At 39.6% G+C, this 16,927-nt stretch overlaps 1 protein-coding gene across 2 annotated transcripts in view; it reads right to left on the bottom strand.

Annotated features, from left to right (window-relative positions):
- Window positions 1-15,051, bottom strand: part of wu:fc21g02 — a 31,582-nt gene extending 16,531 nt beyond the window's left edge. Inside the window, exons 1-4 of one of the 2 annotated variants that reach the window (XM_060926387.1) lie at window positions 15,030-15,051; window positions 3,694-3,740; window positions 1,664-1,707; window positions 1,116-1,409 (exon numbers count right to left, since the gene is read on the bottom strand). In XM_060926387.1, coding sequence (XP_060782370.1) covers window positions 1,116-1,409; window positions 1,664-1,703 — 334 coding nt within the window. In that variant the 5' untranslated portion in view covers window positions 1,704-1,707; window positions 3,694-3,740; window positions 15,030-15,051. Of the gene's footprint in view, window positions 1-1,115; window positions 1,410-1,663; window positions 1,708-3,693; window positions 3,741-3,923; window positions 4,142-15,029 lie in introns of those variants that run through there. The other variant, XM_060926386.1, reaches the window with a different exon arrangement.
- Window positions 15,052-16,927: the final 1,876 nt, after the last annotated feature.

Raw genomic sequence — 16,927 nt, 5'->3', positions numbered from 1 at the left:
ATACTGGAGGAAAAAAAATCTTGCATGATCAATTATAAATCGAGTTCATTCTCACTGAAGGCGCTTTTGTAGTGTTTGCACTCATCTGTACTCAGCAAAATGAAGTGAGCCTTATATTAAAGCATTTCAATTTAACCAGCGTTTAAAGCCACAATTCTATCAATCATGGAATTAGAAATGTTTAAATAAAAAAAAGTTATAAACTTTAACATTTTATTGTTTACACTTCAGATTTTAGCTGACCATCTTACTTTGAATAATATTCTGAATTTGTTTAAGCCTACAGAACAAACATCACAATGCTTACACTGTGAGAAATAGGGATACAGTAGGAGTCCATTTCTGTGCCCCAAGGTACAATCTACACTAATGTACCTCTTAGGGCTCATTATTGGACCTCAAGGTAATCATGTGTACCTTTTTAGGGCCAAAAAGGTACATACATATTCATAAGCGGCATATAAAATGCACAAATAAGTACTTTATAGAGTACTGCCCCAGTGACAAGCTAGTGTACCTCTAAATTAGATTAGATTAGATTAGATTAGATAAAACTTTATTGATCCCTTTGGGAGGGTTCCCTCAGGGAAATTAAGATTCCAGCAGCATGTACAATAACGCACGTTATTTTCTGAGTGTACACAGGTATGCCACTAGATACAACTCTCTGCCAACCAATCAGCTTTCAAGATCAGTCCGTGCACAGAACCATACACTGTCAGAAACAGGGGTACAGTAGGAGTCCATTTCTGTCCTCTAAGGTACAGTCTACACTAATGTACCCCCTAGGGCTTATTACTGGACTTCAAAGTAACTATATGTGCCTTATTAGGGCCAAAAACGTACATATGTGTCTCTAAGCAGTATATAAAGGGTACAAATAAGTACCTTAGAGGGTACTGCCCCAGTGATAAGCCAGTGTACCCCGAAAGGTACACTAATGTACTTTATTTTCTAAGAGTGTAGACACACAAGGTGATTACTAGTCTTCTGGCTAGGTGGTAAGGTAGCTCATCTCTGTATGTGTGTGTGCACCGCACTTATGCATAATACCCCTTTCTACATTGTGACACAAATACATGTGAACACAGAACTGAAAGTCTAAAGTCACTTACGGATAATCTTTAATAAATAGATGGCAGCTTTTTTGTCCCAGAAGTTAAGCACACTGTAGGTTCCTTCATCCTCAAATGTGACAGAACGAATTGTAAATTTTTTGTCATCATCTCGTCCCGTTACTGATCCCCTTTTTGCCCCAACATATTTGTCCCACAGAACATTCTTCTGGGAACTATCTGCAGAGATAAACGTCAATTTCTCTGACCCAACCGGCAGCTTGATTGTAAATTCTTTGCCGTACATCAGTTCCACACGATAGGTCTTAGTTTTAGTAAGAGTGGCACAGGAGTCTGAGGGAGAGAGAAAGAAATACATTCAAAATGTACATAATGACTCCTACCATACCATAATGCTAATAAACTTAAGACTAACACAATTATATACTATTCTTTGCAGTCATTCTGACGACAAAAACTATTTTAATTTGTAGTACAAATCAGATAATGTGGTACTATTGTACTTTGAATGACAATCTTTGTAGGAATATTCTAGATCATTCTTGGGCACGCATGAGGCTGTGAGAAAATGAAACAAAATGTCTTACACGTAAGAGCAGCTAAGAGCAGGATCCAAAAGCCTTGCATTTTTCTGTGAATGAAACAGTGAGACATTAAAGTTGAAGCCAGCTACAAACAATGCAGGAGGTTAGATCAACATGTTCAGACAGATCCAAGACATGAATTTCACAAATGTAGTAACCAAAATTGCTCATGGAGTAAGAAATGTCCAAAAAAAATAGTTCGACTCATTTCTTTAGAGAATTCAAAACAAGGACTTGTGACTTATACAAAAATGTCATTGTCTTTACATATTAATTATCAGTCAAGTAACATTTCTGCATTACATTAATCTCTTTTTTTTTTTTTTTTACCTCCATTCCCCTGGTTACATACGGTACCATTTTGGACAAACCTTCTAATTAAATGTTTTTTTTCTTTATTTTTATGAAGTAAAAACGACACTTCATGTGTTAAAGTAATGATGGATGTCATTTCTTTTTACTTAGTTGAGTGGTTCTTGACATAATGTGGATTACTACAGTTATGGAACAGGGCTGTTTACTGTCGAAGCTCACCTGTTAATTGAAAAGCATTCCAGGTGACTACCTCATGAAGCTGGTTAAGATAATGACAATAGTGGGCAAAGCGTTATCAAGGTAAACGCTGGCTACTTTGAAAAATACGAAATAATATGAAACATTTTGTTTAACACTTTTTGTTTACCACATAATTTCATATATGTTCCATATGTTATTGATGTCTTCAGTATTGTTCTGTAATGTAGAAAATACCCCAAATACAGAAACCTGTGAATTAGTCGGTGTGTCCAAACTTTTGACTGCTACTGTTACTGTATAATCGATAAAGGCTATTTGTTTTCCCTCATACATGTCTGTAATGGAATACCGAATATCTTATTATTGGTTGTATGATAAAATGGATTTATGATTCGGCTTGATCACTAGAATTGACACCAGGCCATGAGGTCTTTCTAGTCATAGTTGCCCCTTCCAGTTCATTTTAGGTTTACAAACAAAGTAAAAGTACCTAATCTATAAAATGAATTCAACTTGAAACCCTGTCCAATTTGTCGTCAAGTCCTACATCCGAGCTGATAGGGTTCCCATGAAGACACAAGCTGAAGAACACTGAAAAGTGTCAAACGGTGCATTTTTCATCCAGTGAACTGTTTAATTCTCAGGAAATAAAAATTCTTCAAGATCACCTCTGGTTTTAATTTAAATTTTATTTTTTAAACATCTCAGATTCTTACTTGTATTTTTTTTATTTAAAATTATTGATCAAAAGGTAAATGAAACATTCCTTAAATACCATTTCTCAAATCATGATACATTTGACTGGAAAAAAAACTGCATCTATATTGATTTCTTAACAAAAAAGGGGGGAAATCTTTTTTTAAATGTTTTGATATTTAGATATTTAAAAAATTTCTACGATTAATGATCCTACAGAAGTCATGTTATATGGAGGACTCGTTCTAGGACAAATGATAAATGAATAAAATCAAATCAATTAAATGCAATAAAACATTAAATAAATCGAAGATGATTGAGAATCACTGAAATATGGATATATTGTTGATTCTAGCTTCAATTCTATTTTTATTCTAGTCTTTGTTTACTCATTAAGTACTTTTATTTTTCCTAATACGAGAGCCTGTTTTGTTTTTCACATGTATGCAGAGCAATAAAAAAAAAAGTAGTGATCACAAGAGCTCAATAATCTTTTACAAAGCCGAAGGGTAGACACTAAATGGCAAATAAATAAATTAATTTTTTTAAAAAAAAAAAAGTATATATCTATTGCATTTGCAAAACACCACAATTAATTCAAAAATAAATCATAAGGGGCAATAACCGAAAGAGTCTCCAGTCTTAAGTAATGCAGTCTAACAGGAAATCAGACCTCCTTTTCTCCAGCCTTATTTCATAGAACCCAAGCAGTAAAAACAAAGATAGCAAATCAGTTGGTTCACTCGAGACCTCAGCCAGCCTTTGGTCCAGTGATGAGACACAGACACACAGTAGAATTATTTATTGGAGGTTAAACTCACCGGAGATGGAGTTTTTCTGGAGTAGATGCAGGAAACCCGTTACTTTCCTGAGTGCCAAGAAGAAACAACTTTACCCTTCACCGCACAGCACTACAAGCAATCAACTAAAACATAGTCTAATTATAATAAAATAATAAAGCATCAAAAATCCAGCCGGACGTGCAAACTGACTATCAAATCAAAAACAGACCATGACAACTTTTACAACACAATCAGTAAACATGACTGACAAAAGCAAATAGGTGGAGTCTGGGAGCCCTCCTACTCCATAAAGAACCCATTTTAGGAGCCTTTGATGTCTGTATTCAGGGTTTGTTTGTTTTTTTTATTACAAAATTAAACTATAGCATGTATAATAAGTCATACAAGCTGCATGTTATTTGATAAATATTTATTTATTTGCAATATAACCACAGTCTGCTTCAGCCTGCAGTGTCTGTTTTTAATAAGTGTCTCTCACGGAAACCTACACACACCACTGTCACGCCCAGTCCAAAAAATGACGTCAGAGGGTTTCCGGCAGTCACGTGTGAGATCAATGGGATAAATACATTCAAAGGTTCCGCTAGGAGGCGCAATGAACGAAGTGAGATGCACATTTAGATTCAAATGTTTCCTAAATAATAGTGTTTACCTCAGAATGACCGGTACAGCTCATTGGAGGCGTTTAATGAATGTTTATTAGGACTTCTGTGGAAAGAAAGAAGGGAAACTTTCTCTTTTTGCACTGACTGCCCCTCTGCCCCGCCCTGTTCTGTCTGCCCCGCCCCCATACACACTGACAGATCAGACTATCATTCATATACACATACATACATACAGACATACATATAAAAATCTTAGGCACCCTGGATTTTTTTTCATACAAACTTCGTTATAGATTTCTATTTTATGACTTCTACATTATCGAGTCGGTACAAAAACATTTTAGAGTGCAAACGTTCATTTTCCAGCACAAAATTAAATGTTACAGGAAAAAAAGTTGTATCTGAGCAGCATATTACATAAAAGAGCACTTTTCAGATTAAAAAAGAAAACATAATGAAGGCTACTGAGTTTTGGTGCAAAATGAAGAAGCGAGTGTGACAGTCAAAGTGTCCAGAAGAACTGTGGCTGGTTCTGTAAGATGCTCAGTAAAACCTACAGCTCATTTCCTTATAAAACTGCATTCACTGTACCTGAGACTGCTATTTTTTTTTTAAAGCAAAGGGTCATTTCACACAAAATACTGACTTTGTTTCACTTATTATGAATCACTGCTGTTCATAGTATTTTTTTATGTTGAAACATTTCATTTCATTATTTTTAAGACATTTTAGTTGACAACATTTCTTTACATGTGCGTAAGACTTTTGCACAGTACTGTGTTTTATATATATATATATATATATATATATATATATATATATATATCCTCAAATACTCTGGCCCTTGAAGACTGCCGAAAAACAGAATGAGCTTGCAAATAAGCTGGACACAGTTCTCGACATGGTTGAGATAACTGATGATATAGAGTCTTCCTGGAAGGCCTTGTGCGATGCAACTTATAGCACATCTTTGGAGGTCCTAGGGCTCCCAGTACACAAGCACCAGGATTGGTTTGATGACAACAACGTAGACGTCCAGCTACTTATACATCATATGCACAGCTCGCACAAAGCCTGGATCGAGGACAAAAACTCATTCACAAAGAAGATTGCGTACAAAAAATGCAAAGTCCAAGTACAGAAGGCTCTCCGCCAAATGAAGGAGGCTTGGTGGTCTGCCAAAGCAAAAAAAAAAAAAGGGGCAGCACAGTGGTGTAGTGGTTAGCACTGTTGCCTCACAGCAAGAAGGTTCTGGGTTCGAGCCCAGCAGCCGATGGGGGCCTTTCTGTGTGGAGTTTGCATGTTCTCCCCGTGTCTACGTAGGTTTCCTCCGGGTGCTCCAGTTTCCCCCACAGTTCAAAAACCTGCAGTTAGGTTAACATAGGACGGCCTTGGGCTGAAGTGCCCAAGAGTGGCGGCGCGTACGTATGCAGCGGCTTTGCTCTCCTGTGATGAACTAAATTTCATTGTACATTTTGTGCAGTGACAATAAAGGCATTCTATTCTATTCTTCCGGAAGCAGTGGATAGAAAGGACTTAAAGGCATTTTATGACGGTCTCAAAACCGTGTATGGCCCCCAAAAGAACGGTGCAATCCCTGTCCTCTCATCTGATGGGGAGACGCTTCTCACTGAAAAAGCTGAGATTCTCGAGCGCTGGACGGAACACTTTGAGACCGTGTTAAATACAACTTCTGTCGTTGACAATGACGCTATTGAATCCATTGCCCAACTACCAGAACTACCAGAATTGTCATTGGAGCCGACCCACCAGGAGGTTCTGGACTCCATCAAACAAATCTTGTCTGGGAAGTCACCTGGCAATGATTCCTTACCACCAAAAGTCTTCAAATGCGGAGGTGAGAAACTGGTGAAGAAGTTGCATGACCTCTTTATTCAGATTTGGAGAATAGGCCGCGTCCCCCAAGACTTCAAAGATGCATCCATAAAGCACCTGTATAAGAGCAAAGATCACAAGAGTGTATGTGACAACCATCTGGGAATTTCACTCTTGACTATTGCAGGTAAAATCCTAGCTAAACTGATTCTTAATAGGCTCATTAAGCACATAGTCAACGCCGTCTATCCTGAGTCTCAGTGTGGTTTCCGCTCTGGCCGTGGTATGATTGACATGATATTCTTTCTTCGTCAGGTTGCTGAGAAGGCACGTGAAAAGAATCAGGAGCTGTACACGGTGTTCGTGGACCTTATTAAGGCTTTCGACACTGTCAACAGGGAAGCTCTCTGGAAAGTATTGAAGAAACTCGGCATACCTGACAACATGTTGAACGTCATAATATCTTTTCATGAAGGCATGAAAGCCACAGTAGTATCAGATGGTAAATCTTCTGCTTAATTCGATGTCACAAATGGCACAAAACAAGGTTGTGTCATGGCTCCAGTGCTGTTCGCTCTCTTCTTCTCAGTGATTCTAAAGCAGGCTTTTGGTGACAGAGTGGTGTCAAGTTCCAGTTTAGGACCAGTGGTGGTTTATTCAATCACCAATGCTTCAAAGCGAAGACCAAACTGCGAACAAACATTATAAGAGACCTTCTATTTGCAGACGATGCTGCTCTTGTGGCACCTTCTCTTGAGGAAGCCCAGTCCCTTGTAGACTGATTCTTTCTTGCCTGCAAAGCCTTTGGGCTAACTATAAGCATCAAGAAGACTGAGGTGATCCACCAACCTGTTCCCACTCCCAAGCAGATCAGGGGTGTAAAACAGAATCCACCTGTTCACCAATTCCCAGACACTTCCATCCAAGTTGACAGAAAGAATTTGATGTACATTAAGTCATTCAAATACCTGGGTAGTATAGTCAACTCAAGTGGATCTCTTGATGACGAAATTGTTAACTGTATTGCTAAAGCCAGCACAGCATTCAGGAAACTACATCACCACCTATGGGATGATAGAGGTATTCGGTTGGACACCAAGGTTCAGGTCTACAAAGCGGTTGTTCTCACCACACTCCTGTATGGTTCGGAATCATGGACACCTTATTGTTGGCATATCAATCAGCTGGACGTTTTCCACAAAGGTTGTCTTCGGGCAATCTGTGGTTTCACCCTACATGACAAGGTGGCCAATGCTGATCTTTTCGAGATGTGTAAAATCGGTGGGATAGAAGACTTCCTCATGCAATCACAGCTGCGTTGAGCTGGCCATGTTGCATGGATGAGTGATGAAAGCATGGGCGTCGCCACCATTGAATGTGAAGGGGACATGTCCCCCTCACATTTCATAATTCTTCGTTTGGACCCCCCCACATTTAACATAAAATATGAGTTCACCCAGCGCCGTTTCTATTGCTTCGTGAAAGAATCCATTCCACTTGATCGATAAGAGAATACACATCCCACTGAAAATCCACTCTGGGTTTTCCGGGCGCTCCCTACAACAGCTCACCGCGCGCGAGTGAAGTGAATCTCAGCGCGAGCAGAGAAATGTTGGTGCAGCTGCTGGAAAGTGGAGGAGGTGACGTCATCCCCATTGCAACCTCACAATGTCTAGCTTTTGCTAAAACCTTATTCTTTTGTTATATGCCCTCAAAATTAACCCTAGGCCACGTTCAATTAATATTCAACTAAATAGTGAAATAAGCTTAGCCTAATGGGGTATTCTTGGTTGATGATGAATTCATCTCATCTCATTATCTCTAGCCGCTTTATCCTTCTACAGGGTCGCAGGCAAGCTGGAGCCTATCCCAGCTGACTACGGGCGGAAGGCGGGGTACACCCTGGACAAGTCGCCAGGTCATCACAGGGCTGACACATAGACACAGACAACCATTCACACTCACATTCACACCTACGGTCAATTTAGAGTCACCAGTTAACCTAACCTGCATGTCTTTGGACTGTGGGGGAAACCGGAGCACCCGGAGGAAACCCACGCGGACACGGGGAGAACATGCAAACTCCACACAGAAAGGCCCTCGCCGGCCCCGGGGCTCGAACCCAGGACCTTCTTGCTGTGAGGCGACAGCGCTAACCACTACACCACCATGCCACCCCTTGATGATGAATTGTTTGTAGTATTTGCTCCTCCCCAGACACAATGGACATAAGGACATTCTTTACAAAGAAGCGGAAAGTCAGTCAAAATTTCCCCACAGGACAGGGTTTTTGTCTCATCTCATCTCATCTCATTATCTCTAGCCGCTTTATCCTTCTACAGGGTCGCAGGCAAGCTGGAGCCTATCCCAGCTGACTACGGGCGAAAGGCGGGGTACACCCTGGACAAGTCGCCAGGTCATCACAGGGCTGACACATAGACACAGACAACCATTCACACTCACATTCACACCTACGGTCAATTTAGAGTCACCAGTTAACCTAACCTGCATGTCTTTGGACTGTGGGGGAAACCGGAGCACCCGGAGGAAACCCACGCGGACATGGGGAGAACATGCAAACTCCACACAGAAAGGCCCTCGCCGGCCCCGGGGCTCGAACCCAGGACCTTCTTGCTGTGAGGCGACAGCGCTAACCACTACACCACCGTGCCGCCCCTTGATGATGAATTGTTTGCAGTATTTGCTCCCTCCCTAGACACAATGGACATAAGGACATTCTTTACAAAGAAGCGGAAAGTCAGTCAAAATTTCCCCACAGGACAGGGTTTTTTGTCCCAATGGAAATGTTAGTGCAGTTAGCTGGCTAGTCAATGTTAGGAGATGTATCAGCTAGCTTAACGTTAGCTATCATTTAATTCAAACCCAGTAGGCCTGCCTTACTGTAATGCCAAGAATGAGGTCAAGTCTGCTCTGATGATATTTATTGATTCCTTGTTTTGTCTGGTCTTTGGCAGTTTTCTGGAAAGTAAGATGGGAAATCAGTGTATGGGGAAGGAATAGTAGAGAGGAAAGCGATGGAGAGAGATGGATGTTATTCCAGGTGGATTGTGAAAGGAAAGGGGGATAAAAGTTATGAAGTGGTAGAAATTGTGGTGGCACCAATAAAGAAGGAGTTATATCTATAAATCTATTTGTTATACTAATCTGTAAATGCTACTGTAGTACCACCATTGCATGTAGGTTGACAAAACTGCACTTGTTCATTGTGTGAAGTTCTCTTTTATGTGTCATTGCTTGACCCAGTGTAATTTTGTGTTATGAAGACTGCATGATGCCATGCCATTTTTGTTATGAGTATCGCTAAATCGGAAAAAAGTAAAATGCACCCACTAAAGTCACTGTTGGAGGTGAACAAAATTGCACCTGTTCATTGTGTGAAGTTATTTTTTATGTGTCACCGTTGCTTGACACAGTGTGATTTTGTGTTATGAAGTTTGCATGATGCCATGTCATGCCTGTTCATTGTGTGAGATTATGAATATTCTTATTTTTAAACATACAGTTGAGTGTCACTATTGCTTGGCCCAGTGGCATGTTGTGTTACATCTAAAACTAAATAGAAAACACAAAATAAAAAGTAAAATGCACCCATAAAGTCATTGTTGGTGATAAATTGTGTCACATTCATCTCATTATCTTAGGTGTAGCGGTGGGTTTAAAAACAGGCTGATGAATATATGGACTAGTTGAATGAGGACTTATTGTTGAAAATTAATTAAAAATTTTCTGGCGGAGGACCCCCCGCCAGTGTGTCCCCCCCACATTAAAAATGCTTCTGACGCCCCTGGATGAAAGAATACCAAAAGTCCTCATGTACATCCAGCTTGACAGTGGATATAGGAATGTTGGGAGGCCTTGGCTGAGATACAAAAACAAGCTCAAGACCAACCTCTCCTATGTGCACATACCACCCAAGAGCTTTGAAGAAGTGGCCAAAGTGCGAACCAAGTGGCGTTCATGGTGCAAAGCCGGAATAAAACAGCATGATGACAGCAACATCGTTCGACTGCACGAAACAAGGCAACACAACAAAGCTGCAGCCAATGTTCCTGCTACACGTTCATGCAATCCTCATACTACCTGCACAATCTGTGGGTTCATTTGCAAGTCTCTAGCGGGATTGAAGTGCCACATATGGCACAAACATGTGAACTGAAAAAACGATAAAAGCAAGATTATTAGTTGTTGGATCCTCATACGTCGAAATCGACGGGGAGAGTCCATCATATATATATATATATATATATATATATATATATATATATATATATATATATATATATAAAATCTTATTATTTTTTATGGTGTACTCTGAATTAATGAGGAATCACTTAAAAATCCACTGTCCAGCTGAGTTTTTGTGATTGCCACTGTTGGTAAACTATCCCAACCTCTCAGTAAGTAATATTTTTGAACCCTCTCCTAGTCTTCTGAAATGTGGAAATGCTAATTAGATGATCAGTTATGGACAATTAAATCATTTATTGTGGAGGGTTTTTTTATGTAAAAGCATGTGTAGGAAACAATGAGCATCATACAAGGCTAGTAAGAGCGATATGTGATGATTCTTCCAGGAGAACATATAAGAATGGTAACTAATAAATAAGAACATTTTACATGTAGGGTGGTAGTAGTAGTAGTAGTAGTAGTAATAATAATAATAATAATAATAGGGGAAATCATCAGAAATACACCAGGGACCCTGCTGTGCAGAAATCTGTCTCATTTCACTGAAAACCCTGTCAGAATGGCTGACTGATCTTTTTTTCAAAATTTACAGCGCAATCAGAAAAATGGGAATTGGCGATAGTTGAAATATATAGTTGTATATATAATAATACAGTTGAAAGTATAGTAGAAATAGTTGGGGTCTGGTAGCCCCTTAATCCACAAATAGCTGCTTTTTTTACATTACTAAATGAAAAGATAATAAATGCATTTAAATCTTTATTTGATAATATACAGTAGTTATACTTAACCTCAATCTGCTTCCATTTACAGAGTCTGGTTGGAATAGTATCTCACATCTCACCCTCAAGGCTCATTAATTTTCATGAGATAAGTGCTACCTGATAGAAAAAGGTCCCTGTTGTATAAATGTAATAACACTGCTGTATCTATACAGTATATATTATTTAAAAAACAAACAAACAAACAAAAACACTACTGATATTCAGTACAACAGCACTCTTGCTCATTGCTTAAATACGACAGTTCTTTAAACAAAAAATTAATATTGAATAACTGATATTTCAGGCACAATATAGCCAAATATTGTTTATTTTTGCCTTGTCAATGCAAATGGCTCTCAAAGAAGCAGCAGCTGGATAAAGCATTGCGTGTTGCCATGTAACACACAAACTGACTGACAGCCCATTTTTGCATCGTCCATAACAGTAGATCCTAAGTATGTGAAAGTGTTTACTGTTTTTAGAGCCTGGCCATCTATAAAGATCGTTGGTTTATTTGGAGATTATTCATGATGTCTTGGCTGCTCGAGCAGCTTGGTTTTCTTTATCCTGATTGTGAGGCCAAAAGCTTTGGAGGCTTCAGAAAAACAGTTAATGATTTCCTGTGCATCTCTGAGACTGTGTGTGACAAATGCACAATCGTCTGGAAAAAGAAGACAGAGAGAGAGAGAGAACAAACTGAAATCAATCCATCCACAGGGGAAGCTAGAGCCAATCTATACAGCTTATCCATCAGAGTCACAAGGAAGCTGGAGCCAGTCCTAGCTGACTTCAGGTGAGAGGTGGGGTCCACCCTGGGCAGGTCACCAATCTATTGTAGGGCTAACATCTTTGGACTGTGAGAGGAAACCCATGCAGGCACAGGAAAAACATGCAAACTCCACACAGAAAGGCTCCAGTCAACCGTGAGGTTCGAACTCAGAAAAAAATCCTAAACAAAGCTGGTAGGTGTGTTTACTAGTAGGTGCTTACTGAAGACAAATGAAAAAAAAAAAAATATATATATATATATATATATATATATATATATATATATATATATATATATTATTTTATTATTTTTTTTTTTTCAAGAAGTACTCTATTGAGGCTACAGGGGGTAGAATCATGTGGCTGCCCTTTTTGGCCCTGATGTAATGCTTTTTTCTGGGCTGATAGAGGAAACTGAGAATCAAAAGTAGAGAAATGGTTTTGTAACATGGGGGGGGGGGGGGGGGGGGGGGGGGGGGGGGCGCTTATGTAATTTTACCACGAGTTGGCCTAGTGGTTTGTGTGTCCACCTTTCAACCGGGAGTTCTACTCACAGTTGGGTAATACCAAAGACCATCATAAAAAAATACCTACTTCCATCTGGCAAGGCATGCTGCAATACAGATGTGAGTAGGGAGTCAAACTCTCACGGTTACCAAAGGACCCAAAGGACTGTCACCTACCTCCCCCCCCACACTGTAACCATAGCGATATAATAGGCAAGTGGCCGAGGGTTATGGAAACGAAGATCAGCGCTGCACCCATGTGCCTCAAAGAGCTGGGTAGTACTGGGACAGGATACTGCCTGGGAAGACCAGATCCTGGTGTGGGAGGGACTTTGACTTTGTGATGTCATGTTAACTTCTTTTTTAGATAGTTGAATCAATTTGTTTGATTAATAATTTATAAAACTATTTGCCAGATGCACTCCTCTAATTAATTCTAAGAAGAACAACTTTAGATTTTATATAAATATTTTTGGGAACACTCAAGCATTTAAGATGAAAACTCACCAACCAATTATATAGAGATGATCTTAACTTTGCGATTTAGACTATCTTGGAGTGTGTAGTTGCCCACATCCAACACACTGACACTGAGCAGCTCGATGCTGTTGCTAGTCACCTGGATCCGTAGAGATGCGAGATGACTTCAGGTGACTTGGGTTTCACCAAAGTGAGGTTGAAATCATGGTTTGAAAACTGTAGTGTGGCATCATTCCTCACAAGGTCGCCCCGAAAGAATTTTAAACGTTTCACCAGCCACACATTGCTGAGAACTCCTTTTAGCTTCCAAATCAATTAACAGAGGTAGTATTAAACTCTCGTTTAAATAGGAAGCTTGTGCAGAGAAAGCATTGTATATTATAAAAACAATTTAAATAATGGAAAAATATAAAACTAGGAGTTGAAAACGAAAACTGGCATGAGAATTGTATGTTAATGAAAGCCTAATATCACTTACTGATAACCTTCAATAAATGAATGCACATCTTTATGTTCCTGTAGGTTCCTTGATTATCAAATGTGACAGAACGAATTATAAATTTCCTATAATTAGACATAAGTTTTCCTGTTACTATCCCCCTTTTGGGTGCAGAGAATCTGGACGAAAGAACATCCTGCTTTGTTTCATTCACAGAGGTAAACTGCAGTTTCTCAGACCCCACCGACAGCCTGATACTCAGTTTCTCGCCATACACCAGTTCTTCATGATATGTCTTAGTCATAGTAATAGCAATGCAGGAGACTAAGGAGAGAAAGAGAGGAAAAGTGAAGAATTCTACACCTTCAAAATGTACTTAATGACTACCACAGCATATGCTAATACAATTAATATCACGTAATTATACAGTTTTCTTTGGAATTGTTGGTAACTTAATGACAAAATCATTTACTTGGTTCTTTGTAATACACAGACATTGGTGTAAACCTATTCATTTATACTGCTTAGGTTCAGTATAAAAATAGGAGAATGTAGTACTAGAGTGGCAGCACAGTGCTTTAGTGGTTAACACTGTCGCCTCACAGCAAGAAAGTCCTGGGTTCGAGCCCAGCAGCCAACGAGGGCCTTTCTATGTGGAGTTTGCATGTTCTCCCCGTGTCTGCGTGGGTTTCCTGTGGGTGCTCCAGTTTCCCCCACAGTCCAAAGACATGCAGGTTAGGCTAATTGGTGCACTGTAAAAAAAATATTTGTTGTTTTAACTTAAAAAAGTTAGTGCAAGGGCTGCCTTAAAATTTTGAGTTCACTGGAATTCACATAGTAAGTTAAATTGTTGAGAACTTACTATATTAATTTCAGTGAACTCAAAATTTTAAGGCAGCCCTTAAGGCAACCCTTGCACTAACTTTTTTAAGTTAAAACAACAAATCATTTTTTACAGTGTGGCTCTAAATTGACCATAGGTGTAAATGTGAGTGTGAATGGTTGTTTGTCTTTGTGTCAGTCCTGCGATGACCTGGCGACTTGTCCAGGGTGTACCCCGCCTTTCACCCGTAGTCAGCTGGGATAGGCTCCAGCTTGCCTGCGACCCTGTAGAACAGGATAAGCGGCTACAGATGATGGATGGATGGATAGTACTAGAGTATTGTACTCTGAATGATCTTGGGCAGCACAGTACTGTGATGGGCAGCACGGTGGTGTAGTGGTTAGCATTTTCACCTCACAGCAAGAAGGTTCTGGGTTCAAGCCCAACAGCTGACAGGGGCCTTTCTGTGTGGAGTTTCTATATGGAGTTCTCCCCATGTCTGGGTGCTCCGGTTTCACCCACAGTCCAAAGACACGTGGTGAGGTTAACATGGGGCAGCCATGGCCTGAAGGTTAGGCTTTGAGCAAGGCACCTAACCCCCAACTGCTCCCCGGGCACTGTAGCATAGCTGCCCATTGCTCTGGGTATGTGTGGGCTCATTGCTCACACATTGTTCAGATGGGTTAAATGCAGAGTATAAATTTGGACAAGGACTGCAGTGCTTGTAGAGGCATGTCCTGGATTATTCTTGAGAATGCATGGGAGTGAGAATCTCATCATTATCTCTAGCCACTTTGTCCTGTTCTACAGGGTCGCAGGCAAGCTGGAGCCTATCCCAGCTGACTATGGGCGAAAGGCGGGGTACACCCTGGACAAGTTGCCAGGTGGAGTGAGATAATATGAAAGAAAAAAAAAATCTTACACATAATTTGAACAGCCAAGAGCAGGATCCAGAAGCCTTGCATTTTTCTGTGGATAAAAGAATGACATGTTTAAGTTGATTCTAGAAAGACTAATGCAGAAAAATTCAGTAGAACATAAGTTTTTTGTGATATTGCTTCAATGGCACTGCCCTTTTTTCCCAGTGGTTTCAGTTTGAAGCTGATCTGGTGTGAAATGTCTGCTGCACAGACATAGGACTGGAAATGGCTGACACATACACTCAGTCTGAGCACTCTAAGCACTCTAAGATTGGAAGTTATGGAAGATAATAGGTGTTAAATTTCAAAGATGGTCAGAAATACCTTATGGTGGGAGCTAATTTTGATCAGGTTACAAAGTAAACATGTAAAACTCAACACCAAGGGCCTGCCTCCACCACCACAAAGTCTCGTCCTTCATGTTCCTAATTTGCCTGCAATATCTTGAAAATATGCATCAAAAAGGAAGGAAGCTACTGAAGAAAAACTATTTTAGGCATCTGACCTTTGTGACCTAATCGGTTCAATGATCTCAATGATCATTCATATAAATCCTACAAACATTCAACCACTTGTTCTAAAGATATCAAGCGAATGACAATCTTAGACAGATGCACAGAAAATCCAGAAACATAATTCCTTGTCCAACTGGTGGCAGAGACATAAAATCAGTGCTTTCAAATGTGAAAAATGCTACTGGAAACTTGATAGCTACAGAACTTCAAAATGGAAATGTGTCATTGCCTGGAGTGCAAGTACAAAATGAAGCATGGTTATTAATCAAGCACAGATTGGAAGAAGAGGAGAGGTGATGTGAACAATCAAGAGTTAATGGCATCCAAAAAAAAAAAACAACAACCTGCAATCACAGTAGCTTTTCACAGTGCTGAGAAGGGTATAACATGATATCAAAGTGTTTAAAGTGCTAGTCTTACAAAAATGACTGCTGGAAATTAAACCTTATAAAACTAGACATGTTAAATAGTTTGCTGTCTAAATTGTATTTTAATACGAGACCAGGAACATGTTCTATTTATCTGGTAAAGTTTGACTCTTTGAGTCCACTATTACACAAATGCATTCCTGGTAAGTTATTGTTAATTCAAAGGAAGTGACGTCATACGTGCTTGAAAGTTCACGGCATTTTTGGCTTCGTCTGCTTTGCAAAATGTAGCATGTTTTTAATGATTTTTTTTATTCCAAAACAAAATTAAAACCAAAGCATGCCTCCTGAGAGGTGTGTCGTTCAAATATAAAGAAGTCTGTAGTGGCAAGTGAGATAAAAGTCCACACTGAAATCATTGAGAAACAGGCCTATCATTTTTTGCGTATCACTATTAGTCAAAAGTCACACTTGGAAGACGGCTCTGGACACTTACAGTTTTGCTCTGATGGCTGAGGACTACAATTGCCATGATAAGTTTAGGACTGCAGTTGTCATGAACAGTTTTGCACTCAAGTTTCCATCAATGAACAGTTGATAACTTCAACAAAACAGGCTTCACGTTAAAACTATAATGAATTTCCTGGTTACACAGTTATACTTTTTGACTATATAGGACACAGTTATAGAAGCGAGTTATTTATAATCACGTTATCTGTTATCACCCAGATGAGGATGGGTTCCCTTTGAGTCTGGTTCCTCTCAAAAAGTTTCTTCCTCATGTTGTCTGAGGGAGTTTTTCCTTGCCACTGTTGCCACTGGCTTGCTCATTGGGGATAAATTAGGGATAAAATTAGCTCATGTTTAAAGTCTTTAAAGGAGATACACAGAATGTTTATTTTTAAATACATTTCTGAGTGGATAGTATCTCCATCCTTGTCTCTTGTATGCTGCATAATTGGGAATAAAAAAAATATATTTTTGAGAGTTAAAATAGACTGCAAAGTTGTCATTCGAGC

Source organism: Neoarius graeffei, chromosome 7, assembly GCF_027579695.1.
Source record: "Neoarius graeffei isolate fNeoGra1 chromosome 7, fNeoGra1.pri, whole genome shotgun sequence".
In the NCBI taxonomy this organism is placed as follows: domain Eukaryota; kingdom Metazoa; phylum Chordata; class Actinopteri; order Siluriformes; family Ariidae; genus Neoarius; species Neoarius graeffei.
This window is presented reverse-complemented; position numbering and strand designations above follow the sequence as displayed.